General features: G+C 49.0%; 7 protein-coding genes across 7 annotated transcripts; 4 read left to right on the forward strand and 3 right to left on the reverse strand.

Annotated features, from left to right (window-relative positions):
* Nucleotides 1-129: 129 nt before the first annotated feature.
* On the reverse strand, nucleotides 130-10069 carry HD556DRAFT_1367943 (uncharacterized protein). The gene is made up of 7 exons (XM_041302853.1): nucleotides 9550-10069; nucleotides 6433-9491; nucleotides 6304-6378; nucleotides 3588-6242; nucleotides 1622-3533; nucleotides 311-1564; nucleotides 130-250 (listed from the first exon to the last, which is right to left on the reverse strand). Exons 1-6 carry the CDS (start codon nucleotides 9818-9820, stop codon nucleotides 327-329), a joined length of 9210 nt encoding a protein of 3069 aa, XP_041160655.1. The 5' UTR covers nucleotides 9821-10069; the 3' UTR covers nucleotides 130-250; nucleotides 311-326.
* A 1022-nt stretch (nucleotides 10070-11091) lies between these two features.
* Nucleotides 11092-11775, forward strand: HD556DRAFT_1188813 (uncharacterized protein; the record flags this gene model as incomplete). The annotated part of the gene is made up of 1 exon (XM_041296125.1): nucleotides 11092-11775. A coding segment is annotated over one exon (684 nt), but the record flags the coding sequence as incomplete, so codon positions are not given.
* A 422-nt stretch (nucleotides 11776-12197) lies between these two features.
* On the forward strand, nucleotides 12198-12593 carry HD556DRAFT_1236586 (uncharacterized protein; the record flags this gene model as incomplete). Its single annotated transcript, XM_041297837.1, has 1 exon — nucleotides 12198-12593. A coding segment is annotated over one exon (396 nt), but the record flags the coding sequence as incomplete, so codon positions are not given.
* Nucleotides 12594-14567: 1974 nt separating this feature from the next.
* Nucleotides 14568-14987, forward strand: HD556DRAFT_1192358 (uncharacterized protein; the record flags this gene model as incomplete). The annotated part of the gene is made up of 1 exon (XM_041296202.1): nucleotides 14568-14987. A coding segment is annotated over one exon (420 nt), but the record flags the coding sequence as incomplete, so codon positions are not given.
* A 3422-nt stretch (nucleotides 14988-18409) lies between these two features.
* Nucleotides 18410-20078, reverse strand: HD556DRAFT_1367950 (uncharacterized protein). The gene is made up of 5 exons (XM_041302854.1): nucleotides 19897-20078; nucleotides 19708-19843; nucleotides 19292-19651; nucleotides 19137-19237; nucleotides 18410-19080 (listed from the first exon to the last, which is right to left on the reverse strand). The coding sequence occupies exons 1-5, from the start codon at nucleotides 19951-19953 to the stop codon at nucleotides 18718-18720; spliced, it is 1017 nt and encodes a 338-aa protein (XP_041160659.1). The 5' UTR covers nucleotides 19954-20078; the 3' UTR covers nucleotides 18410-18717.
* A 62-nt stretch (nucleotides 20079-20140) lies between these two features.
* On the reverse strand, nucleotides 20141-21720 carry HD556DRAFT_1367956 (uncharacterized protein). The gene is made up of 7 exons (XM_041302855.1): nucleotides 21432-21720; nucleotides 21299-21383; nucleotides 21172-21249; nucleotides 21022-21109; nucleotides 20738-20964; nucleotides 20560-20681; nucleotides 20141-20510 (listed from the first exon to the last, which is right to left on the reverse strand). Exons 1-7 carry the CDS (start codon nucleotides 21474-21476, stop codon nucleotides 20310-20312), a joined length of 846 nt encoding a protein of 281 aa, XP_041160660.1. The 5' UTR covers nucleotides 21477-21720; the 3' UTR covers nucleotides 20141-20309.
* A 667-nt stretch (nucleotides 21721-22387) lies between these two features.
* HD556DRAFT_1536054 (aspartic peptidase domain-containing protein) lies at nucleotides 22388-24464 on the forward strand. Its single transcript, XM_041309617.1, has 6 exons — nucleotides 22388-22835; nucleotides 22884-23012; nucleotides 23065-23389; nucleotides 23446-23579; nucleotides 23631-23749; nucleotides 23799-24464. The coding sequence occupies exons 1-6, from the start codon at nucleotides 22565-22567 to the stop codon at nucleotides 24033-24035; spliced, it is 1215 nt and encodes a 404-aa protein (XP_041160661.1). The 5' UTR covers nucleotides 22388-22564; the 3' UTR covers nucleotides 24036-24464.
* Nucleotides 24465-25192: the final 728 nt, after the last annotated feature.

A 25192-nucleotide genomic window follows, 5' to 3' on the forward strand; every position in this document is an offset into this window, starting at 1 on the left:
CATCTAAGACATTTGCACCAGAGCCAGACATTGTGGACCGTGCACTCGATACTCCACTACTAGCAATGCATCAGGGTTATCCGTCTGTCAATCGCTCACCGGTGCATTGAATCTCAAGTCTTACGATTGACATGGGAGCCCTCTTTCAAACCAAATACAAGAGCTCTAGATTCGACTACGTTTACAGAGAACATTACAGACGCTAATATTACATTGATTCGGAGGTCAGTTTTGGTGCCGTATTTAGTTGCTGGTGATCAGAACCACAGTCAGCCAGGTTCCTAGCAGATAGAGAGGCGCTAACACTCACTGAATAGACCTGGCGTTCATTCGAGAAAGTCCTTCTCGGTCAGAATGCGGCCGTTGAGCATCTTTCCGAGATGAGTTGGTAGATACCCCATGCCTTTCCTTCTCATCCCGAACAACTCCTTCAGTGGAGAAAGCTGGGATCGCTTGAACATGCATGATGCTCTCGCAGAAGGGCGATTGTCTATCTTGATGAACCCATCGTCGTCGGCTACCAAGTCCTCTCCCTTCAAATCCGGCGCATTGAGTCCTAAGAAGCTGCAAGTGTGCAGATACATGTCGTAATCGGAGAAATAGAGTTGGGCCGCAAAAAGATTGAGCTGGCAGATCAGCGGTTGTGATGGTGTCAACCGTGGGGCCGAAGGAACACAATAGAGTCGAAGGTTGTCGCATGCCTGCATCGTTTGTATGATGCGAGGAGTGTAGACACACAGGTGAACTACCTTGCTCGTGCGGATATCAGGTAGTAGTTCGTTCACTTCATCCGGGCTCATGACTACCAGCATTGGGTGGCCAACGTTACTGGATACAATCCAATTGACGGGCCGCAGATAATCATCCACTTTTTGGGTGCCAGATATAGTTCCCACCGTATGTGCGAAGTCGCGGGTGACTAAAACATTGCGTGCCCACTGATCGCGCTCATCAAATTCAGCACTAGTGTCAACAAGGCTGGATAGCACTTGAATGAACGCGGGAGAATCTGCGGCAATTCGGCCAGACTTCACGAATCGACGAACGTCTGCATGCATGTTCGGCTTTGCGGCTTCCACCTTGGGCGGTCTTTCCGGTTGACGTTCTCTCTCTACCTCATGGATCACCTCCCTTTCTTGTTCCTCGTCCATGCTCCTTTTGTGAGCTGATAGAATTCCGAGCTCCTCGCACTTCCTTTGGATGTCTGAATCGAAACCCTGCGATGCCTCAGAAGAACTGCGTGGCGCGTACAATTCCTTCAATGAACGTTCCTCTGGCTGCAACCAGGCTGTCTCTAGGATAGAAATTGAAGTGGTAGAGGCGTGCGAGAATTGAGTCCATGCGGAATGCCGTGTATTGAAATCTGATCGTTGTTGGATCCAGGATAGTGTGCGCATCTCAATATCATTGCAAGTTTCAAGCATCGCCCAGTGCAACATATCTGACACATTGACAGGGTCATCACCAGCTTTCTGAGTTGCCGAACGAATGCTCCGGTCAACTTCAGCTGGAGCGAAGAACATTACTGATTGCCCATTTCCCAGCTTGCGCATTCGCATACATCCTTTATCATCAATAATTAATATCAAAACCGACATGCACGACCTCTGGAATCACGAACCTTGCATTAGGCGATCCTTCGTCACTTTGGGGCCAAGCGTGACAGCAGCTCGGAAACCGTGAGGCAGCTTGATGTCTGTTCCCCTCGTATGGGCATCGTCTAAATATACCACGCATTGGTCAAGCTGCTGTGCGAAAGGGGACGACACAAGGGGCTCGATCATCCCATCCAAACTGACAACAACGAGTTCATCGTCGTCATTCACGAAGACTGCAGCCTTGGCGTTGGAAGTAGCTCTAAGCCATGCTTCAGCCAACTCTTTATTCCTCAATTCTAGCATCTGCGCCCCCACATCTAGGAGCACACGGACCTCAGGTTTTTTTTTGACGAGAGTATCAATGAAGTCATGCACGCTTTGGCCGGGTGGTATATCTTCGTAGTGATCATTTTCCGGGCGCATAAGAAAGGCTAGGACTCGAGCATTCGTGCCGCGTTGGTAGTCAAGGTCGTGCTGCACAATTGAGCTTGGTAGCAGATATCGATTGTCATTTGTACCAGAAAAGCCAGTTGTGACATATTTCTTTTTTTTGGCGAGATCCCATCCGGAGCAGGTGAGCTTACTGGGGAAACCCTTGGCTTCCTTGGGGAAAACAACTCGAGACAGGTAAAAATCTATGACTGCCTTGTTGGTTGCAAACAGTTGCCGAAGGTCATTTAGCTGGTCTGTAGATTCTGTGTTGATTCCGTTAAGGCGCTGCAGACTTTCTGGGACGAAGGGAAGTCCAAGTACCCAGGATTCATACTCGAGAGCAGGATTGTCCTGCTTCAGCAGGAGCTCGAAGCATAACATCAACTGCTGGAGCGTGAGGCCCGCATAGTAGTATGATAGGCACGTAAGAGTGACAGCAACATCTGGATGGCCAAATTCTGCCCGCAGCGAGGGCATGTCTTTAGCACGGAACGGAACAGCTAACATCGTTCGTTTGTGGGCAAGGCCATAGTCCACGCGCCAACGACGTTCCCTGAGGGCATACACCAAGACACCACATGCCAGCAGTCCACGCAGAAGTAGAAGACCGGGCCAAACAGTAGTGTCTTCATAGCGCTCCTTCACCAAACTGATATCAGTGCTGGATACATTCTCGGTTGCAATGAACTGATGGACTGCTCGTTTGATGTGGTCAGGAGCTTGATCGAAGCTGATGATTTCAAGTGCCCCGCTGTAAATGACATCCCGTGCGATCCATTGGACCAGTTCTTCACCTGCTGTGGGGTGCAGAACTCGAATGAAGGGGAATGCTCTGTGCTCGCGAATAGACACTTCCGAGTGAGAGGGAAATTTTCTGATGAGCTGAGTAGCGTGCTTTGCAACAAGACTCAAAACTTGTTGTGTAGTCGTCCACCTGTCAGGATGACCCTGAAGCGACCTTTGGAGGCCGACGGTATACACCAGTTGGTGGCGAACATGTAAAATTTCATCACTTTCGTCTAGGATATCGCGTGTATGATTATCGAGCCACAGCTGAGTCTGCAGTATATCTTCAGCAGCTTCAGACTGAGGGAGTAGCTGACGCTCAACGGCCATCAACTGGAATGACAGGATGTGATCTGGTTGCACGAGCAAGATGCCCTTGGTTTTCATGCATTCTTGCATCAGGTCACGATACATTTGCACCTTCGATGAGTCGATCTCAAGCGCGCGGGAGAATGGAATATAGAAAATGCGCCTCTGCGTAAGGCCGCTTAGTCGTTCAACCAGGAGCTGGAACATTTGAGTAGACAACGACTTCAGCACGATTACTCGAACCAGTTTTTGGCCATCGGAAAGTGCGGCTGCTGCGAGAGGAACGATCACATAGGATTTCCCTTCGCCCATGTTCAATTGGAGAGAAGTATTTCGCCCCTCGTGGGGTGATATCATCTCCCACGCAACCTTCATTTGGACAGGCCGTGCCAAGAATTGACTTTCAATCTGCAACACTTATCGTCAACAGTCGTGAATGAACGACTTCTCTCTGAAGCTTACCTGTATTAGGAGCCAATCAGGGCACAGCTCCGAATCAGACCGCTCGCATTCTTCATTCTCCAATTCCTTGAAGAACTCGCCCCAGTTCTTGGTAGTGGCAAATATAAACAGCCTTCTCGAGCGTTGCAGTCGCAAAAGCATCTGCGACAGGTAGACAAGAGCTGTACGCCACTCCGTCCCCAAACTACATCCTGATGCAGAAGCCATGCGAGCGAAGAGGAGATTTGGAGTGACTCGAGGCCACAACCCAGCATTGTATAACGCATTCTCGGCGGGAGAGACAGGGGAGAGGATGCGTACGATAGATTTGAGTGCATCTTGGAAGTGCAGGCGATGAAGAGAATGGTACTCTCGCAATACTTCCATCGTGTATGGCGCAGGATCTGGTAAGGCAACAATCTTTTCTTCGCAAAACATCAGCCTGCTCTGGTCCAGATCATTGGCATAGTTACGGCGGAACTCGTTGCTTGCTCGGTCGCGAAAGCCGTTGATAAGCTGTTGCAAATTTTTCTGATCGGAATTGGGTAGAACATGGGAAGACCCATTCATGCATATAACAGGCGGATTTCTAGCGAAAAGGTAATTGGCATCAACGAATGAGGCTGGTGAAGCAACAACCGAGCTTTGAAGGTGGGGATCAAGATCGTATTGTGAGGGTATTTTTGACGGGGCATTAGTGGCATGGAACGAGTTGAGGGTCTCTTGCAGGACATCCAAGTGTTGCTTCAGACAATGGTTTGCCCAACAGCTGCGGTATAGTGGGCGAAGTTTCTCCGACAGTTTGTTGAGATCATAGCAGTTCGCTTGCAGCGTGTTCAGGGCCGGAGGATTTTCGCGCGGCCAAGCATCCTGAACTTTATGAAGAATGAGATGCTTTTCAGAATGACACCTATCTTCAAAAGCTGAATAACGACGCCTCCCAAGAGCCTTTTCATCTTCCCCTCTCTTTGCAGGTAGGTATCTCTCTTTGCTGGTCTCATAATCCTTGACACACGAACTGATGATGCTGTCCAACACTACACTGGAAGGCATGAAACCATCCGAGAGATCATACGACGCAAACTCCGGTGGGTCACCCAGGGTGCGAATTTTGGGAACTGTAGCGAAGGCTAGGAGTGTTGGGACAAGTGCATGCTCATCCGACAAGCCATATGACACTGAAGCTAGGGTGAAGACGAGGTGGAATGTATCGTCCTTCGTAGCAATGCGACAGCGGTCATATGCAGAAAGGAAGATGTGGTGGAATGGCTGAAGCCAAGATTTGGAATATTGCAAGCTGAACGATGGTTCACCAATGCCCCGGACGTTCTTCCACCGAGTCAACAAACTGAGGATATCCTGCTGCACCGGAAGCTCGTGTGGCCACTGGAGTGTCATGAAGGCGGTATTAAATGCCCTCTCTTCTGCATTTTTATCGGGTACATCGCGTGAAGCATAGATGACATCTGTGTCCCTGAGCAGAATTGGAAGAGAAAACTGGTCAGGGTAGACCGCAGAGGCACGGATGGATGCACGCTCGAGAAGGTAGTTCGGAAGATGAAATGTAAGATCAAGGTCTGAAGATTCTTCGGAGAAAGCTGCAAGTCGCTTGCCGTAGTCCATAATAGATTTTGCAGCTGGATGGAAACCGTGGTGTTGTGCGAGGGATGAAAGACATGACCATGAGACTGTCTGCATCTTCTGAAGATGTGTGGGATACCATATGCGCATGGTTGACAACGAACTGATCTCGCGCAAAAGATATATATCACGAGGGAGAAGCTTCATAAAAGACTGGCAAGCCGCAGAATGCATGAGATGTAACGCTTCCTCTGTTCCTGTTCGACCCGTCAGAGGATCCGGAAGACAGCCGCTAGTAACAGCGTGGAGAAGCGCCTGATAGAGCTTGTTCGTCAGACCTACACGCCCAGTAAGAGAGCATAGATCTGTATCAACCCTGTACAAGTGGTACGCCACTCGTGGGCCTTTATTCGTAATGGTAACCTGGACGTGATGCTCATTAACAGCGTATGAGATATGACCATCTGGGATGATGACGGTACGGGGATGCTCATCCATGATTTGCGACTTCGGACGCATAATGAGTTGATTGACCAATCCCAACATTGTGCCAGTAGACTGATCGTCGTCAACGACCATGTTGCGCATGTTACGGGACTGTAGTTCCCCACTCTCGTCGACGAAGAATTCTAGACCATATCGGGGTAAATCAACCTTCAACAAGTGAGTGTCACTAGAACCCTTGTTGTATGTGACCATCATGTGGCAGGCATCCTCCAGAGGACGCATTCTCTTGGAGATCATGTCCCATGTAGGGCTACGTATATCGAGAAGAGTGGCACCGCTGGCATTCTGCAGCGTCGAGGGGCCCGAAATAGCAAATTGCAGGAACCAATTGTCAAGTGAAGACTGCCACGCACGTTCTGCTGGCCGAATCTCTATTTTTTTTGTGCCCAGGTTAAGCCAGTGAGTATGGCCTACTATCAAGGTCGTCGGTAGGTCCCCCACAAATTTTTGGCTTGGAATGAGTTGAAGGATGTCTTGTTCGATAGTTGGGTCTTGTTCGATAGGCGGGTCTTGTGCGATAGGCGAGTCTTGTTCGATATGCTTCGCACGGATAATGAGGTCATTTGAGTCGCGGAGAGCAAAAGACACCTTTATTGACAGGCAAATGTATTATTTTAGCTGCTGAGTGACGACAATGAGGGTGACTAACCTGATGGCCATAAGGGTTCCCGCGTGTCGCATACTCCATTCCAGATATATCAGCTGGAACAATGTCCAGAACTTGCTGTAATTAATGAGTGAGCATGCACCAGCAGAGTCGTAACTTGCAAAAGCTAACATCACCGAAAATTGCCTGATATGTGGGATGCCGCACTATAGTCAATGGAAGCCTACCCAGCGGCTTCCCATCAACAAGCAAACGCCCATCAATTAAGTTATAATGCACAGTTTGCGGTGACTGAGAACCAGAAGGTGCCGTCTTCGTTGCAAGCCAACGAGAGCACGGAGCTGGCAGGGCCTTCCAAGAAGTTCCTCGTCTGTAGCTGCCCCATATTGCTTTCACCGCAGAATCGAGACCCTCCCTGTGATTCTCTACATATCGACGAACAGCAGCTTCTAATGTGTGGCAGCATCTCTTGTCTCGTTCTAGCAGTAGCTTGGAATATCGTGATAGATTGTCCAGGTGGCTTGGAGTATTGTCGTAAATCATGACCCCACAGTACACAAATACCTCGATGTCATCATTTGACGTCAAGAGCAGCGAAGGATCTCCGTCAACATCAAAGGTGCTCCGACAGGTAGCGGCCATATCACGAAGTCGTCCTTGCAAATCCCGACTGGCCTTCTCGTCGTCACTGGCTTGCATTTTCGGTGAAAGCTGTCCCAGAAATGTAAAGGTCGCTGTTCGTATCCTGCGAAGCAAGAAATATCCCCGACTTTTGATACTCTCTTCCTGTGTCGAGGACAAGACACGGCACACAATCATGATGATAGTGCTTATCGTGACGCCTTCCAGCCAATTTTCTTCGACGTTCGCAAGCAAGGACTCAAGCTCTCCTAGCAGTGTGCTAAGGAATGGTATGCTTTCCAGCTCCTCGTGCCACGGAAGGCTCTCATCAGATGACTTGGAAAGTGGGCCAACTTGTGAGACGGCTTGCGCGAATAATAGATGGACTTCTTCACATCGAAAATTGAGTATCCTCGCACGGAGTTCACGTAGCACATTCATCCATTGCAGTAGCGGCCCACACCGTAAGACTCCGAAAGCGATGAATTCGTGAATGGTCATGTCCTTGTGACAATCTGCCTGATTGGCGATGACCTCATTTGAGGTGTGCGACGTTCCTGCGAGGTAATGCTGCAGATCATAGTATGGCCCCCTGGGAAGAATGAAAGTGCACAGTTTACTAGAATTCCAGTGCAGCAGTGCGTCGGATATCCATGCATTTGTGATTATATCAAAAGGTTGATATACGAGGCCGTTGTTCACACAGATGAGGTTTGCTTGCGTAGGAATATTTTGGTAATGGTAATGACACGTAGCGAAGGGTTTAGCTTCTGACGCCAAAGTCACCCTTTGTCTTGGATGACATTCGCGGTATTGCTGTAAGGCGCCATAATTAGGCAGCGTGATGAAGGGGGGAGTGGACAAAATCTGCGTTGGAGTGCAGATGTCAACGAGAACATGGAATGTCAAAGATCTCCACAAGTCAAACGCGATGGGGCATGCTAGCTCGAACACAACCGTGATCGCTTGATGTTCATGCCGCGGTAGTGGCCACTCGTGAACTGCAATGGTCATGGATCGCATCCGCTTCTCCAGGTTACATTTGGCACACAACCCAGAGTGGAACTCATGACCCCAGGAGCTGACACGGTATTCATGTGATAGGCTCGCTGCACTCTTCTGGAGCTCAGCGTACTTCTCGTTGAGGGTCCGAAGCTGAGCCAACTTCTCGTCCCGCTCCTCCCGAGCATCTTCCTCGATTTCCCGCTTTAAATCTTGCAACATGGGTGTCTGGTAAAAATACTGCACTGCGAACGATCTGTCATTGTCGATGGACGAGAATACCGACAGACGGTTGGAAGCCCGGAAATCACGTTCTTCCAAATAGGCGCACAACTTCTTTAAACGATCAAGGGCTGAGGATTGTCGGATCAGGAGATTCATCCAAAGGGTCGATGGGACTTCGGGGGGATAGTTTGCCAGGAGGGGAATTTGTTTAACAACAATCTTATCCATCGCTACCCAGAGTTCGAAAAGAGTAAGAAGCATGATTGACGTATTCTCCGGGTTTCCTTCGTAAGTTTCCAGTGCTCGCGAGGAGTATGCGGAGGCACATGCCTCAATCGAGATACATGCGGAATCGATGCTCTGAAATGAGATACACGCTACCCAGTCATCAATGCCTGATCTGACAACCGTCTCGAAGTCGATTAAGGAAAGGGATGGTTCTGCGTCATGAGCAGCTATCAGGAAGCTAGCATCAGCGTCAAGGAAATCATCAATTGTGCCGCGTGCACGGTGGCTTGGTTCGAAAGAGGTTGATTTGGAAGACGAATGCTGGTTCAGCAAAGCTTGGCATATGTATCTTCGACTCGTGTTCAAGGAGAGGTGAGTATCCTGCAAGACCGAGAGGGTCTCGGGAGCCCAAGGAGGTGAGGTCTGTTGCACGTCTTGAACAGATTTCCATCTTCCTTCTAGAATACTCTTGACTTCACTCGTGACCGTAACGACCATGAATGATAACTCTGGAGAAGCAGAAGTTCCAAGCTTGAAAAGACGGCGTGCAATCTTTGCCGACATAAAGTGTAGGACGTCATTCGACAAGTTATTATCGATAGCGAGGGTTGTAACCCTAGCCATCAAGAACAATAAGAATGATTTATATGTCGTTCGTCCGAGAGCGTTGCGCTCCAGAGTGGTCTGTAAAGCAACGCGAATGACAAGCCAAAGTGGAGACCGCCTCCATGGCAATTTCGCGCTGTTCCACAGCACGTCATCTCCGATGCGCTTGCGGATGCGAGGAACATCAGCAATGCTCCCAAGGCTACGCAGTATACCAGTCAGGAGTTCGGTGATATACCGGGGATGAGTTGTATCCCTCTCTTCGGGAACAGTGGAATCAGCTTTTTTCCTCGTCGCTGCCGCATCAAGGACATCATTATCCATGCGAAAGAGAAAATTCGCCAGCGCGGCAGGAAAGGTAGCGTCATTGACAATTGTGTCTGGAACCGTGATAGCAGGCCCAGGATATGAACAGATTAGCTTTCCCTTTGCACCCATCACTGCGGTGGATTCAGGAGAGATCTCGAATGATTCGAATATGGTTTCATATTCAAGTTTTCTCATGATCACCGCAGCATTTTGTGCGCGAATCATAAATACCAAAACATCTTTAACAATAATAGTTTCAGCACGGGGGTAAATGCAAATGAGGTGAAAATGACAGACCTTTGTTGTTCATGGCATTGATCTTAGTTTGAACTTCCTTTAGGGACAAGACGCTGAATCTGATTGAATGTTGAAGGTTCTGAAGCATTTTAAAGCTGCTCGCCCAAAGCTGTTGCTTATCGGACGGTAACTGTTTGTTGAAAGCTTGAGCAGCATCCAATACCGCCTGAGATAAGGCCAACTCGTTCTCAAGGGTATGGTCGCTTGCTTGTGGTAATTTGAGGGGGCAAAAAACATGATTGATGATATATTCCGTCGAATGTTGAGGCATGTTGCTAGGATGAAAGAAGAGTGTAGTGAGGGTGACTGGGGAATCCAGCCATGTTAATAAGGCTTTCCTAAGCGCTCGTCCTGCAAACTCGCAGAAGCATCAGCATGCTATCGCACGCGTGCCCATCGGTATAATGATTGAGGCTATACACGGACATTTGCTTGAAGAGTAATTTAGATCCCAAACAAGATCATGCCTGCAGGGTCGAAGTTTGATGCACTGTGAGCGGGCAAGCAATCTGTGGAGTCTGCTTATCAAAGTGCGTCAAGAACGCTTCTTGGACCCGTACCAAGTGGCACCCCTCAAGGACCCCGGAAAAACTCAACCGAGCTTTTGCGCCAGACGGCGACAAAGACGTCTTTGACGTCCTCCTCGCCTCATTTCCTTTCTCTTTTATCTCTTTTAATCACTAGCTTCTAAAATACATAAAAAGAAAACCAACAACAAAACCAACAAAACGATAAAAACACAAAAACATGACGCTAACGCCAATCATCCATACTAACCAGACTGCATCAGTGACAGCGACCACTAGAGGCCGAAAAACTACCGCCAACAAACCTCTTTTATCAATAAGCAGAGAAATAGAAGACCACCTTGCTGGTTCAGATATCAGATCCGAAATCAAAGACCAAACGGCAGCCAGAAAACTACTCTTGACGCACGGCCTCAATCTACCTGTTGCCTGCAACGTCATTAAACAAATGGCCCATGCCCTGCTAGAATTCAGTGTCACAGCGGCCTTAGGTGCAACACATGTCGACATTCTTCGAGCCATCGCAATCCTGCTTATCGAAGCTGAACAAAACCTGGATGCAGCAAACCTCATTGAAAAAGTCACATCCCTCATACAAGGTCCCATAGCGTAACTAGAAGAAAAAGCCGCGAGAATAGCAGAAATCACTGATGCCCACAAAGCAGCACTGGAAAACGCAGCAATAGAGCTACGTGGCAACATTTCCAACTCAACTGAAAGCATTGAAAAAGCAGTGATGAATGCTACTACTGCGTCATTAGACCACCCGAAAGTTAAAAGTCCTGAAGGGACACGAACTTACGCGCACGCAGCCAGAACTAATGCCCCACCCCCACTAACCAAAATCTTAGCCCGCAGTGAAGCGCAAGCAAGGCAAATCCTTATCGACAGACGTTCATTCGGCGAGATAGACACGCTAAGAGGACTAACTGAAGCTGAGCTCGTCGCAAAAGCCAAACTAACACTAGAACTAGTAGAGAAAGACGGAGTCCCCATCCCCCAAGAACTAACCTTCCAATCAGCACGACGACTCCCACATGGAGGGATCCTATATGAACTCGACTCGGCAGAATCCGCCCAATGGCTCAACACCCCCGCCCACAGAGGAAAATTTGCGGTCAACTTCGGCCCCAACGCTACCGTCAAAGACCGATCCTTCAACATATTGGTTGAAAACGTACCCCTCTCCTACAACCCCAGCTCGATACACTCCAACACAGAAGTCGAAGCAAAAGGAGGACTCAAACAGGGATCAATCACCAAAGCAAGATGGATTAAACCAATCAATCGCCGCAAAGCAGATCAACGAACAGCACACGTCATCATCACCCTCAGAACCAAAGAAAGCGCCAACCAAATCCTCCGTTTCGGTATCTCAATTGAAGGCAAGAAGGTCTATGGCCGAAAACTCCTCCCGGAGCCAATGCGCTGCCTCAAATGCCAATCTTACGACGTATCCCACGTTGCAGCAGAATGCACCCAGGAACACGACACATGTGGAACATGTGGGGCAAAACATCGCACGGCAACATGCAAAGTAGATGATCCTAACTACTATCAATGCGCTAACTGTGATTGTCAGGGCCATGCCTCATGGAGTCGAGAATGTCCCACCTTCGTCAACAAATGGGAAAACTTCAAGAGCCGCTCCGAAGACGCCAAATACCGATACTTCCCAACTGATGACCCACTCACCTGGGAAAGCCTAAACAGCAGCGACAACCACGAACAACAAAACGAACCACCAAGACAGCCGATGTGGACTCAACCAGTCACAGACCTCAACACCCATGGTAACTATGGCCGACTACTGACCAAGATACCACACCCACAACCCCAGCAACAGCAACAACCGCAACAACCAGCCCAACAACGGGGAAAACAAGCCCAACGCCGCCAACCTCGTGAAAACCCTAATCAAATCCCAGTTGGAATGGGATCCCAGGCGCGCCTAATGAACAATTGGTTAACCTCCCAACCGCAAGGCCAGAACAAACTGAACGAACACTTCCCTCCCTCAAATCACTCGTCTCCCGGATCCACCACCACCACACCTCTCTGGTACCCGCCATCAACCCCAGATATCTACACTGAAAGTCCCTCTCCCTCCAACTTTGACTAATGCAGAACATCCGTAACGAACAACATCCCAACACCAACTTCAAAATCTGGCAACAAAATCTACGCAAATCCTCTACCGCCTGGGAGCACATGCTCCAAAACCTCAACCCCAATACCTACGATCTCGCATGCATCCAGGAGCCATTCCTCAACCCAGTAGGTCTCGCTAACGCTTCCAATCTTAGACAATACTGGGACGTCATATACCCCACCAATCACCACTCGAACCCAGAACGATCGCAATCCATCCTACTCGTCAACAAAAAACTATCCAAAAACAACTGGCATATTGTACCACTCGACTCTCCCAACATCACCGCAATTGAACTAAACGGAAACTTCGGAAAGGTGCGTATATACAATATCTACAATGCCTGCGACCATTCGCGAACGCTGCAATTCCTTGAACGACACTTGATAGCCGAAAATCTTACTCACCGTCACCTCCCTCGACTTAACGCTCAAGGCGATAACAGAGTGGACCACGCCCACATGATCTGGATGGGGGACTTCAACCGTCACCACCCCATGTGGGACCTGACAAGCAACTCTCATTTATTCACCGCAGCGAACTTAGACGCTGCGGACATACTAATTAATCTCTTAGCTGCATATTCACTCACTCAAGCACTACCCCATGGCATCGCCACCCTCGAAGCCTCAAACACGAAAAACCACACACGCCCAGATAATGTATTTTGCTCCGTTGAAATTGAACATATGTTTACTAAATGCGCCGTGGAATACCAACTACGCCCTGTAAAAACTGACCACTTTCCAATAATTAGCACCCTAGACCTCCAACCAGAACGCATCAACCTCGAACAACGCCCAAACTATAGAACTGTAGAATGGGACACATTCAGAGAAGCCCTTTCGTCTGAACTCGAAACGCGACCCCCACCTGCTAACATCCAATCTTTAGATGAATTCCAAGCCCTCTTTGAACACCTAACCCAATCAATAGCTAGATCTGTAGAAGAGCATGTCCCCAAGACCAAACCGTCACCTTACGCGAAAAGGTGGTGGTCGAACGACCTAAGCACTGAACGAAAGCAAGTACATAAGCTCGGCAAGAAGGCCAGAAACCGTCTAGCCCAACGTCAAGACCCCATCCACGAAGAGTTCCGCCTAGCTCGCAACCGCTTCTCCGAAAACATCAAGAAAGCGAAGAAGGATCATTGGGAAGAGTGGCTCGAAGCCATCACACCAACGAACATCTGGGACCTTCACCGATATGCAGCCAGCAGCCCATTGGACCAAATTCACACGCGGATCAAGACTCTGAAAGATCCAAATGACCCAGGAGGAATCAGCGCCACGCAAGACAACGCCAGGAAGAGCGAACTCCTATATGAAGTCTTTTTCAGACAACCCCCAGACGATGAGCACGTTGAGCCCGACTTTGTTTATAATCCACCCATCTGCGAGTTCGCACCCATTACTAACGAACAAATCTTTCGCACTGTAGCTAAACTCTCCCCTTATAAAGCTCCAGGCCCAAACGGCGTATGTAACTGTGTCTATAAGAACTGTGCTGACCTACTTGTACCCTACATGGGCCCCATATTCCGTGCGACATTCGAACTCGGACACTATCCGGAAGACTGGAAACTCTCCTCGACAGTGGTACTCCGAAAACCCGGCAGACCAGACTACAGTCTGCCGAAAGCATACCGCCCCATCACGCTACTCGACACCATGGGTAAGATACTTTCATCTTGCGTCGCTGACGACTTGGTCTATATTGCAGAGCATCATAACCTTCTCCCCCCAACCCATTTCGGAGGACGACCAGGAAAATCAACAACCGACTCACTGCATCTTCTCACGAAATTCACAACGGACGCCTGGGCCTCAGCAGAACCTTTCGTATCAATATTATTCCTTGACGTCAAGGCAGCGTTCCCAAGTGTGGTAGTCAACCGCATGCTTCACAACATGCGACACGCTGGCATCCCACTGGAGTACATCGACTGGTACCGAAAACGACTAAGTAACAGATCAACTACTTTACACTTCGACGACCACCGCTCCGACCCATTCAACGTCTCAAATGGAGTTGACCAAGGATGCCCTCTATCAGTAATAGGATTCTTATTTTATAACTCACCCGTCCTCCGAATAGCTGACCCCAACCCTCGCCAGGGAGAACTTAGTTTAGGATTCATAGATGACATCGCCATAGCAGCACGAGGAAAAACCTATGAAGATGCAAACCACAAACTCAAGAGAATGATGGAAAAACCAGGAGGCGCTTTAGATTGGAGTAGAGAACACAATGCTGACTTTGAACTAGATAAAACGGCCCTACTATGTCTATCAAGACGTCGAATAGCAGACCCCAATCGCCGCGGAAAGACCATCCCAGTTCCCCGCCCACCTATCTCCATCCGCAACCACATCATTCAACCATCAAGATCGCACAAATTTCTTGGAGTCATAGTCGATGACGAACTGACCTTTAAAGAACATGCAACCTACGCCTTAGCAAAAGGAACTCGGTACACAATGGCATGCCAACGCATGACTCGAGCTACGAAAGGTGTCCACGGCCGACTACTCAAGAAACTGTACGAAGGAGTAGTCATCCCCAAGATGCTCTACGCGGCAGACATCTGGTGCTCCGGACTTGTCGCAAAAGGAAGGGGAAAGAAGAATGCTGGCCGCGGAGCAAGAGGCTTCGCATCGAAGATGGCCAGAGTTCAGCGGATGGCAACCACTATGATAACGGGGGGAATGAGAACCTCTGCTACTGATCTCTTAGACGCACATGCTGACATACTCCCTTTTCAACAGCTATTACGCAAAGTGTGCCACAGAGCCACTTTACGCATGATCACGATGCATAAGTCGCACCCCCTTTACAAGGGCATCCGCGCAGCGTACAATGCCTGTACCAGAAGAGACTTCGGAAGCTGCAAGAGACACCCATCACCCATACACCGCCTACTCAACGAATTTCGACTCAACCCGCACACAGTAGAAACAATCGAGCCAATACGACACTACCCCAAATGGGCCCCGGACGTCGCAACAGAGATGGCGGCAGACGCAGCCACAGCCGTCAACGACGATGAAGGTGCAGACGAAGACCTTCAAGCATATTCTGACGGCTCGGCAATAGACGGAGGAGTAGGAGGAGCGGCAGTATTGATAAGGAATGGCGAAGTAGTAGGAACAAAGAGGTTCTACTTAGGAGGAGACCAGGAGCACACGGTCTACGAGGGAGAGTTAGTAGGAATGATCTTGGCAATAGAGCTGTTGAAAGAGGAAGGAGGAGAAGGATCAATGGCCCTTGGCGTTGACAACCAAGCCGCCATCTGGGCAACCAAGGCCTTCGTCTCCAAACCCGGTCACTACCTTATGGATAAATTCCATGATGACCTGCGCAAGCTCATACCCGCGCACGACGAACGCAAGTTGACCGTACGATGGACCCCAGGCCACCACGGAATTCCAGGCAATGAAGCAGCCGATGAGCAAGCGAAGATGGCAGCCAGAGGAAACAGTAGCGCACCTAACGAACTCCCCAAATCCCTCCTCACCGCAAGAACAAATGCGGCAATCATCCTCCCCATCAGCAAGTCGGCGCTAAAGCAGCAGTTCGGACGAATAATCAAAGAAGAATCATCAAACATCATGAAAAACTCACCGCGATACAAACGCCTTCATGAAATCGACGCAACGGCTCCCTCGAAACACTTCTCAAAGCTGATAGAAAAACTCCCGCGCCGACACTCTTCACTCCTTTTCCAACTTCGTTCAGGACACGCCCCGCTAAACAAGCACCTACATCGTATCGCAAAAGTACCCAGCCCCAAATGTCAGCAATGCGGCGAACGTGAGGAAACGGTCCACCATTTTATAATCACCTGCCCAAAGTACATAACACAACGCCTTGCACTCCAATTCGAACTCGGCCCGCAGACCAATCACCTCAAGAACCTGCTGAACAATTCAAAGTGTATCAAACCTCTACTGCGCTTCATAGCAAGTACGCACAGAATGGAACAGACCTTTGGTGACGTCACACCACCCGCAGACGAAGATGACAAAGAAGAATGAACGAGCTTGCACTCCCACTATCGCCTTTAGCTGGCCTTAACTGTCCTCGTATTCCACCTGGACCAATGATTGTACACCACCGGACACACATAAACAAATAGTACGCTACAGTAAATACTCGCATGTTTTGTCTACCATAGGGCTATGCCCCAACGGACAATAAACACTGACCCAAAAAAAAAAAAAAAAAAGTGCGTCAACTTCTTTACGATTTGGCGCTCACTGGTTTTGAATTGTCTCTAGCTTCAATATTCCTCAATCAAACATTCATCCTAGCAACATACTCACAACCTCGGCCTCGAAACTTCCGCCAAACCTCTTCGCTGCGCCCCGCACAACTTCAAGTTCGCGCAGCATCGTAGGCAACGTGATCAGATCCATAGTGCTACCTTTGGTCTAGACCCTGAAATGATATGAATGCCTCGTTGCCTCACCATTGTCCAAATATCGTACAGTGCGTCCTTCTGCATCAGATCTTGCACACACATTAGCACTGACCAGTGACAGATGCGGAAAATTTCATCAATGATATCGGTGTCTGTGTTTCTGCTTCGATGCACCACAGGTGTGTGTTATCAAGACGCCCTCAGACCCTTGACTCTTGGGCCGAGTCTTCAACAGGAAATAAGTAGCATAGCATGGGGTCAAAAATGATTTTCGCACGCCTTTCATCGACTTCTCTGTCGACTCCATTCAGCCATCTCCTTTCTTGTTTACATCTGTCGTCCCCTTGGGTCATTCAGTCGCCACCGACGGTACACTTGCAACAAACGATTGAGTAAATGACAGTAAGTTTGGTCGTAGCCACTGATCAGGGAGGATTGGCCCATTGGTCTCCTGATCTCCAGATTGCAAGACAGTTTTCGTCTTTGATTCTGGATTGGTTATTTCTCTTCCTGGGATCGACGCGGTGAGTATGTCGGCTGGCACGAGCGATCGGGGTGAGCCGGCCTCACGTTGGTTTCTGTGCCAGCCGTCATGCGCAGCGTGTTGGTGGCGCACGAGGGCTACAAGCTTTGACGGTAACAAGTTGAGGGGCGAACTGATTTGGACACTCGAGGATATACGGGGCGTTGGCTAGCCTCCACAAACAAGAGAATCGACAACCTGCGATCAACTGATCACTCGACAGAATCTACTATGCTCCTCATGCACTGTAAATGATGTATATGCTTAGGGACATTTGCAGTATAAGGAGGGAAATAGAGGGCAACTTATGTTACAATTGGAACTTCGCATTTTTGATATCCGTTGGGATCGTCATTGTGATGGTACTTTCGAATCGTATCAGTGAAGTCTTCAATCATTGGACGATAGAACAACAGCAGATAGAACCAGTCTTCTTCGAGCGCTCGTTGACCATTCCACAACGCCGTGGCCTGAATACTAGTAGTATGTGTCTTTTTGCACCGGATCTTGCATACACATTGGTGTAGCACCTTCCACTGGTTAGCGACGAGAGCGGTAAAGTTCATCAATGTAATGATATATCAGCGCTCAGCGCTCAGCGTCCATACGCCGATCAGAGAATCATGCCAGCGAGGAATCCGACAGACCAACAAATAACTGAGTCCAAAATTGTGTTCGCACGCCCTCCGTCAACTCTCTCCTTCAACCATCCCCGGACCCCAACGTGCTTCTTGTCCAAGTGTTCTATCACGCTCAGTTGCCATTGGTACGTTTGCAACAAAGAATCAAGCAAACTAAACCTCACTGCTTCTCATAACAGTAAACTTGGTCGTAGCCACTACTCGGGGAAGATTGGCCCATTGCCGATTTCCTGATTTGGGGGCAGTTTCGTCTTTCAAAGATTCTAAATTGGCTGCTTTTCTTCTTACCGGCGCGGTGAGTATGTGGGCTGGCATGAGAGATCGGGGTGAACAAGCCGAGCCGCTTCACGCTGCTTTCTCTCGCCAGCTAGACATGCGCAGCGTGTTGGTGGCGTGCGAGGTTTATTAACATATTTTCCCTAGACATCTCATGGAGATAATAGCAAGCTCTGCCATAGCATGTAGTAGCTACGGGAGGGACGAATTGTTCAAACTGATTTGCACACTTGAGGATACTTGGAGGCGCTAGCCTCCCGAACAAGAGATGGTTAATTAGTTGACACAAAATCTCAGTCTATTATAATATGCTCGTCATGCACCGTGCATCATATTAAGGACAGTCTTCCTTCAGTCTAAGAACTTCAGGAATAGAGGGTAACGCTAGAACTGCGCATCTTTGAGATCAGCGGGGATCTTGTCGTGCTACTTAGTATGTGTGGGTACATGTTGGTCTTTGGTGGGTCCCATTAGTAAGTCTTTGATCATTGGTCGATAAAAACAGTAGATAGAACTAGTCTTCTTCAAGCTCGCCGTCCAATCCTAGCAATCCAAAACGCCGTTGCTTGAAAAGCAGATGGAGAAATCATTGCGTTGGTATATACATCTAAATTCTTCCCGACCTTCTAATCCTCCTCTATACCCTCCTCTTCCTCCGCAATAAGCCTCTCGGCTTCAAGCGCAGCCATGCATCCACTCCCTGCACTAGTAATAGCCTGTCTGTACCTCTTATCCTGCACATCACCAGCAGCGAACACGCCCCTGACACTTGTCTGCGTCGTCCCAGGGACAGTGATGATATAGCCATCGGGGTCTGTTTGCAGCTGCGAACGCACGAGCGCCGTAGCTGGCTCATGTCCAATCGCATAGAAAAGTCCGCGCACGGGGAGATCGCGTTCTTGGCCTGTGCTTACATTTTTGATGCGGAGGTTGTTGAGAAGGTCGCCGTCGCCTTGACATTCGGTTGCGACGGTATTCCACAGGATAGTCTGTGAAAGCGTGTGAGTTGTAGCAAGTGGTGGGTATGGTGATAGAGGAAACGCACGATCTTAGGGTTGTTCATGAGGCGCTTGGCCATAATTTTAGAAGCGCGGAGTTCGCTACGGCGGACGAGGACGTAGACGTGAGAGCCGTACTTTGTCAAATCTGTTAGAGTGTGGTTATCGGACTGTCTTCAGTAAGAGAGTCAAGAGATCTTACAGGTGGCTTCTTCTGCTGCAGAATCACCACCGCCAATAACAGCCAGTGGTTGATTCCTGAATATGGGGACGGCACCATCGCAGACTGCACATGCGCTGATGCCACTTTGCCAGTATGTGACCTCGCCCTTGAGTCCTAGCCTCTTCGCGCTCGCACCAGTTGCGATGATGATGGTATCAGCAGTTTCTGGTTCCTCGTGTTCCTGACTCTCTCGCCAGTAACGGAAGGGGCGTGCAGAGAGATCGATCTTGGAAACGGTCTCTGTAATGATCTGTGTACCAAAGCGAATAGACTGTTCACGGAATTTGTCCATGAGCTCAGGGCCAAGGATGCCGGATGGAAAGCCGGGGTAGTTCTCGACTGCGATGAGAGAAGAGATATAGTGAAGACACGGGTGGAATAAGGCGTGTACGCACCATCTGTGGTCGTTGTAAGCTGACCACCGGCAGCGAAACCGTTTGCCATAAAGCCCTCGAAGAGGACAGGATTGAGGTTCGCACGCGCAAGATAGACGGCGGCGGTGTGACCTGCAGGACCTGAACCGATGATGACCTGCCCATGGGTGAGTACTGGGGAATGATGGAACCGAAGTGAATGATACAGACGACTTTTGAATGCATCTTTGTGCTCTTTGGGACACTAGCGTTTGTGAGTGGGGCCATTCTTGAGTATGTGCGATCTGGAAGGGATGCAGATGCGGCTGCGAGAGGAATTGCCCGTAGGGCTTTCAGAAAGTGAAATCGAGAAGACAGCGTGTTCAAGTTACGAAAGTATAATTGAATTCGGTTGACGCTCGATTACTAATCATTAGAGCACGATCAGATAATCGGGACCCGAAACTACGCCTCTCACCAGCCAGTTATGTGATTAGTAATTTCATCAAAGCAACGGAGCAGCACATCTCAAACACTGTTGTCCCTTGTAATAAATGTTTCGATGACGGGGGCGAGGCCCTTCAACATTCCGAACCCACAACAATACAACTTGGTAAATACAATGGTCGGCATCCCTTGACCCCTCAAGTAATTGTACACCCTGCGCAGCATCCAGCTCGCTGCTGTTTCTCGAACTCGGCATCAAAATCAACTTTCCCAACCACGTCTCTCTCTCTTGCAGTTGTTACGTGTTTACATTCGTTCCTTGGCTGCAATTTCTCATAACGGTCATCGAGTATCTTCTGGTCGTAGTACGCCCAATGCATACACGAAATGCGCTTCTTCTGTTCATGCGTTGTCAGTTATGTCACGTACAGCTATCTTTCGACTCACCCTCTCCTGGTATTTCTTGATCAATCTAGCTATATGGATAAACACATCCTCCACATTGCGTCCGTTCTTGAGCGATACCTGCATGAACGCTAGATTCATTTCCTCCGCAACTTTGTTTCCCTCTTCCACGCCATCTGTCAGCCATTTCCTTGGCACACTTCAAGTTCGACAGTCTCACCTTCCCAAGTCACTTCCATCCACATCGCTTTGTGTTCGTCTTCGACCCTTACTGCCACGAGCATACCAGGAATAGGGTTCGTCCCATTGTCTCGTTCATGCTGCTTCCTCCTCACGACCCAACCATAATTCTCTTTCGCTAGCTCCAGTGACTTGCGATTTTCGGCAGAGTAAATGAAAAGAAACCCGTCTCCTTGCTCAATGTATGAGTTCATGAGACCTTTCTCGCTATACATATATCATGTTGGCCGATGTTATAAGGCACTAAACAGAGACGTAACGCACAAGTAGTAATCCGCATCGCCTGGACCGAGGGTGTCGATCAACTCGATCGTTATTGGTTCACCGTCCACCATACATTCCCTGATGCGAGCTGCAGCACAAATTGAGATCAGCAGATGAACAAATAATGCCTCTGTCCCATCGGACACTCACGGAACTTTCTGTTGTCCATTGGGTGCCTGTCAGCTGGCGTCGGACAGAACGCTTTTGCTATTTTAGACCTTGCACGCACTGAATTTTATCAGAGATACCGGTATTTTGGATAAAAACATGGATTTACCAAGTGGGCTGACGAACACAACTCGATACTTTGGTAGAGGCACGGAACGGGTTACTTGTTCGATACTATTATCATTCTGTATAGGCTTGGATGGCTCGGTGAACTTTGACGACGATACATTGCCTATGCTTACCTGCAGTTTGAGGTTTTGCCTTGGCTCGTGCGAATAAGAGAGCATATTTTGTAACCAGATGGCTAGAAGGTATTGAAAATACGCCACTCCATGAGACTATTTGAGTGGTAGTGAACAAAGCAGCGCGGCCGGGGGATGGAGCGCAAAGGAGAATGGTAAGTGTCTTTGTTCGTAGTACACAGTTTCATGCTTGTAACTCCACATGGATAAGTAGGTTTTCAATCGTGTATCGTTACCTTGCAGTCTCAGAGTAAGGTCATAAAGATATTTTTCTTTGGTGGAACGATTTTGCGAAGTAGCAGCTTGTCACGTGAGACCAAAATAGGTCTAGGTATGACTCACTGATGAGGAAGTTGCCGCGTCCACCTTGCTTCTTGTCCACCACCTCATCAAACCAATGTCGACAAATCAATCTGTCAGTGGACGTCCAATTCTCAGGACAACACTTGGAGACCATGAATAATTTTGAGACTTCCTGTCCATTAGACGATATCTGGGCCATGCCTGTTGATTCCCGATAGGAGCCTAGGACTGGTGTGCGCCGCTGCAGGACAATGCACTGATTCCCTTCGTCGTCGAGGCACCGACTCTGTAGTCATGCAACCTCCAGCAAATTTTTCCCATTTGCACAAATGAATTATTGGACCATGTGTAACCAGCCAACGCGTCATAAAATGGCTAGCTTCGTCACTGCTTCGGCTTGTTAATACTGTCGTGGTTTCGGACCGACTTGGCAAATGATCCCAAATGACGTCAATTCAACAACTCGATCATTCATAGGCCCGGGGCAACCAGGGGACAACTGTTCTCCTCAGCAACGTTCTGCTGAGGTGTATTCTTGATGAGCGAGCGTCTCTACGGAAATGAACGTGAGGTAAGTCAATGAACCAATGGACCATAGGTAAACAAGCGAATTGTAATGCCACCTTGGATTAAAAAACAAATCTTGTCACTGCCGTTTTATCAGCAAGTCGAATCCTTGCACTCGTGATACCTCGGACCGCCAATATCTCGTCATCACTGTTGCGAGAAGGAACGTTTCATACGTGGCCAAGGTGCCCAATATTCGCGTTCGAACTTCGCCAGCACATATATAATAGACCACTGGGTATGACATTACTTTCGAGTCAGCCATGTTCCCCGCTGCATCCTTGTTGACAATCATCCCCCTGGCTTTGTCAATCACGGCATCGCCCGTTGAAGTCGTCAATTCCCCCATCACCCTCCCCATTGCCAGGAGGTTTAATGTCTCAGATGGTACCATTAACCTCGTGCAGCAGGATAGAGATCGCGTGACGGCCCTCAAGGACCGCACCTTGAAGCACAGCGGCCATAGCACTCCTGCGACCAATGTTGCTAATACATACCTCGTAGCAGTTGGAGTTGGCAGCCCCCCCACAACCTGTAAGTTCAACACCGACAAAATATGCAGCTACTAATGTATTATTGAAGACAACTTGGTTATCGACACCGGTAGCTCGAACACATGGGTTGGCGCCAACACTATGTACGCGGTGACCAAAACCAGCGTCAACACCGGTCAGCCTGTGTCTGTCAGCTACGGTTCTGGCTACTTCGATGGTATGACATAAAGATATTATAAGTTGTTGAAAATAATCGTGATTATCTATAGGAACTGAGTACACCGACACCGTCACTCTCGGTAAGGGGATCACCATCCCCCATCAGTCGATTGGTGTTGCTGTTGATTCGTCGGGCTTTTCTGGTGTTGACGGTATCCTTGGCATCGGGCCTGTAGGCTTGACAGCGGGCACCCTAGTAGATGAACCGTCAACGACGATCCCGACTGTCGCTAACAACCTGCATAAGCAAGGCACCATTCATCATGAGTTTTTTAGTATCTCTTTCGAGCCCACCACTTCGGTGAAGGTCACCAATGGAGAGCTCACCTTTGGTGGAACTGTCGCTGGCAAGCACGTCGGCCCCATCACGTACACGTAAGCTACCTCAGTTTTTAGATCAATCTAGGTTGATGGCAATTGCTGTGTTTCAGTCCTATCACTAAGACCAAGCCTGCATCGGGCTATTGGGGTATCGACCAGAGCATTTCCTACGGCTCCACGACGATCTTGTCCTCCACTGCTGGTATCGTCGATAGTGGAACCACCTTTCTTTACATTGCCAGCGGTGTGTATCTAGAGTGCAGCGAGTAATCATGGTCTAATCAACGTTCGATAGATGCCTTTGACAAGTACAAGTCTGCAACCGGTGGTACTCCGGATGCCGCGACTGGTCTTCTCCTCATCTCCTCCGCCCATTACAAAGCCCTCAAGAACCTGAACTTCCATATTGGCAGCGTACGCCATTTTTGTTAATCCTCACATCTCTTGTTTACCATTTGCACAGGAAACCTACACTCTCACCCCTAACGCCCAACTCTGGCCTCGTGCTCTCAACACCGCCCTTGGTGGTAGTAGCAAGGCCTTGTATCTCGTCGTTGCCGACATTAATACGCCAAGTGGCCAAGGGTTTGACTTCATTAATGGCTACACATTCCTCGAGCGCTTCTACTCTGTGTACGATGCCGCCCACTCCCGCGTCGGTTTTGCCAAAACCCCGTACACTGATGCTACCACTAACTAAAATGGAGCTGCCAGCCCGAGTACACAAAAAAACGGGTTTCAGGCGCAAAGTAGCATACGGATTTGATGGTCATGTACGGACTCTTCTTAAGTAGGCTATAGAGGTTCATTCCTCGGTTGGGTGTGCAATAGTATCACATCTGCTGGCTAGGATGTCTTCAATGGTGAAATGCCAATCTCGCGATCCTTGTCAACTTACCATCACGGTTCTAGTCACCTGGAGGGAGGGACATGGCAGCCATCGACTGGGAGCTGCAGATAACGGCCAAATAACTGGATTCCCGTGTATTCATCATCCACGATGGGAACGCATGTAATTCAACGCGCTGTCGAAACACGTGTGTATGCCTATTCTGTGTTCACAACTGACGTGTCCACTCGTAAGTGAAACCATCCTCAAGGTGCACGAGGCCTTCCTCCCATCATTATCGTCCTCCATCCTGCAAAATGTGGATTCGCGACAATTCAACATCAGGTACTGCAGTACTGTCTGCGTTCTCAGTGCTACCACTTCGTGAATGTGTTTTAATTGATTGATTCCGACCTTTCCGCTTCATCTTTCAACCATATTCTCGGCTCAAGAAGGCTCTGAACATTGCACATAAGGTAGGTTGTTCCTGCCTCGAGTGCTCGTGTCACCAGGTGCCAGCAGGAGCTAATCTCCATCTGAAAACGGCAGTACTGTGCCCCTGGTAACTTATCTAGCTAAGTTGATCACGACATGTTGCTATCCTGCTAACCCTTGCAAACCAAAAATCTTTTTGAAATGACACCGCAAAGCATTGCAATACGTGATTGAGATCTGAGAGCCTATTTATTTCAAAGATATACGCGACGGCGATTGGTCTCGTCTTCGTGGCTCTCTACACCGTCCTAACGTCTGACATACCTTTAAGCCCCAGTCGACACCCAACCATTCTGTTCTAATACCAACTTCCACACGCGGCCTCCTCTTCGCCTCACCTCCTTGCTCGCCCTTCTTCCCGGTGAATGTGCGTCGTACGCAAGGTATTCCTTGATATGCTTGGAGAGGCTGATTGCGGACAAGCAGCTGCTTAAATCTGCGCTGCCTGCGACTAGTATTCTTCAAGCGTTGTTTAGGTGGCTGGATGGCATCACGATCCATACTGGCGGGCACGGCTTCGAGGAGTGAAGAAG

Source organism: Suillus plorans, assembly GCF_016647745.1.
Source record: "Suillus plorans strain S12 chromosome Unknown HD556scaffold_25, whole genome shotgun sequence".
NCBI lineage: Eukaryota > Fungi > Basidiomycota > Agaricomycetes > Boletales > Suillaceae > Suillus > Suillus plorans.

Coding starts and splice junctions, on each gene's coding strand:
- HD556DRAFT_1367943 (XM_041302853.1), bottom strand. CDS start 9,820: ATGCCTCAACATTCGACGGAATATATCATCAATCATGTTTTTTGCCCC. Junction 6,243..6,303: donor GGAACCCTTATGGCCATCAG/GTTAGTCACCCT, acceptor CTGTCAATAAAG/GTGTCTTTTGCTCTCCGCGA. Junction 1,565..1,621: donor GAAGGATCGCCTAATGCAAG/GTTCGTGATTCC, acceptor TTGATGATAAAG/GATGTATGCGAATGCGCAAG.
- HD556DRAFT_1367950 (XM_041302854.1), bottom strand. CDS start 19,953: ATGGCCCCACTCACAAACGCTAGTGTCCCAAAGAGCACAAAGATGCAT. Junction 19,652..19,707: donor GCTTACAACGACCACAGATG/GTGCGTACACGC, acceptor CTCTCATCGCAG/TCGAGAACTACCCCGGCTTT. Junction 19,081..19,136: donor TCATGAACAACCCTAAGATC/GTGCGTTTCCTC, acceptor ACGCTTTCACAG/ACTATCCTGTGGAATACCGT.
- HD556DRAFT_1536054 (XM_041309617.1), top strand. CDS start 22,565: ATGTTCCCCGCTGCATCCTTGTTGACAATCATCCCCCTGGCTTTGTCA. Junction 22,836..22,883: donor TGGCAGCCCCCCCACAACCT/GTAAGTTCAACA, acceptor GTATTATTGAAG/ACAACTTGGTTATCGACACC. Junction 23,750..23,798: donor TGAACTTCCATATTGGCAGC/GTACGCCATTTT, acceptor CCATTTGCACAG/GAAACCTACACTCTCACCCC.
- HD556DRAFT_1367956 (XM_041302855.1), bottom strand. CDS start 21,476: ATGCTCTCTTATTCGCACGAGCCAAGGCAAAACCTCAAACTGCAG. Junction 20,965..21,021: donor GGCGATGCGGATTACTACTT/GTGCGTTACGTC, acceptor ATATATGTATAG/CGAGAAAGGTCTCATGAACT. Junction 20,511..20,559: donor TCAAGAAATACCAGGAGAGG/GTGAGTCGAAAG, acceptor ACGCATGAACAG/AAGAAGCGCATTTCGTGTAT.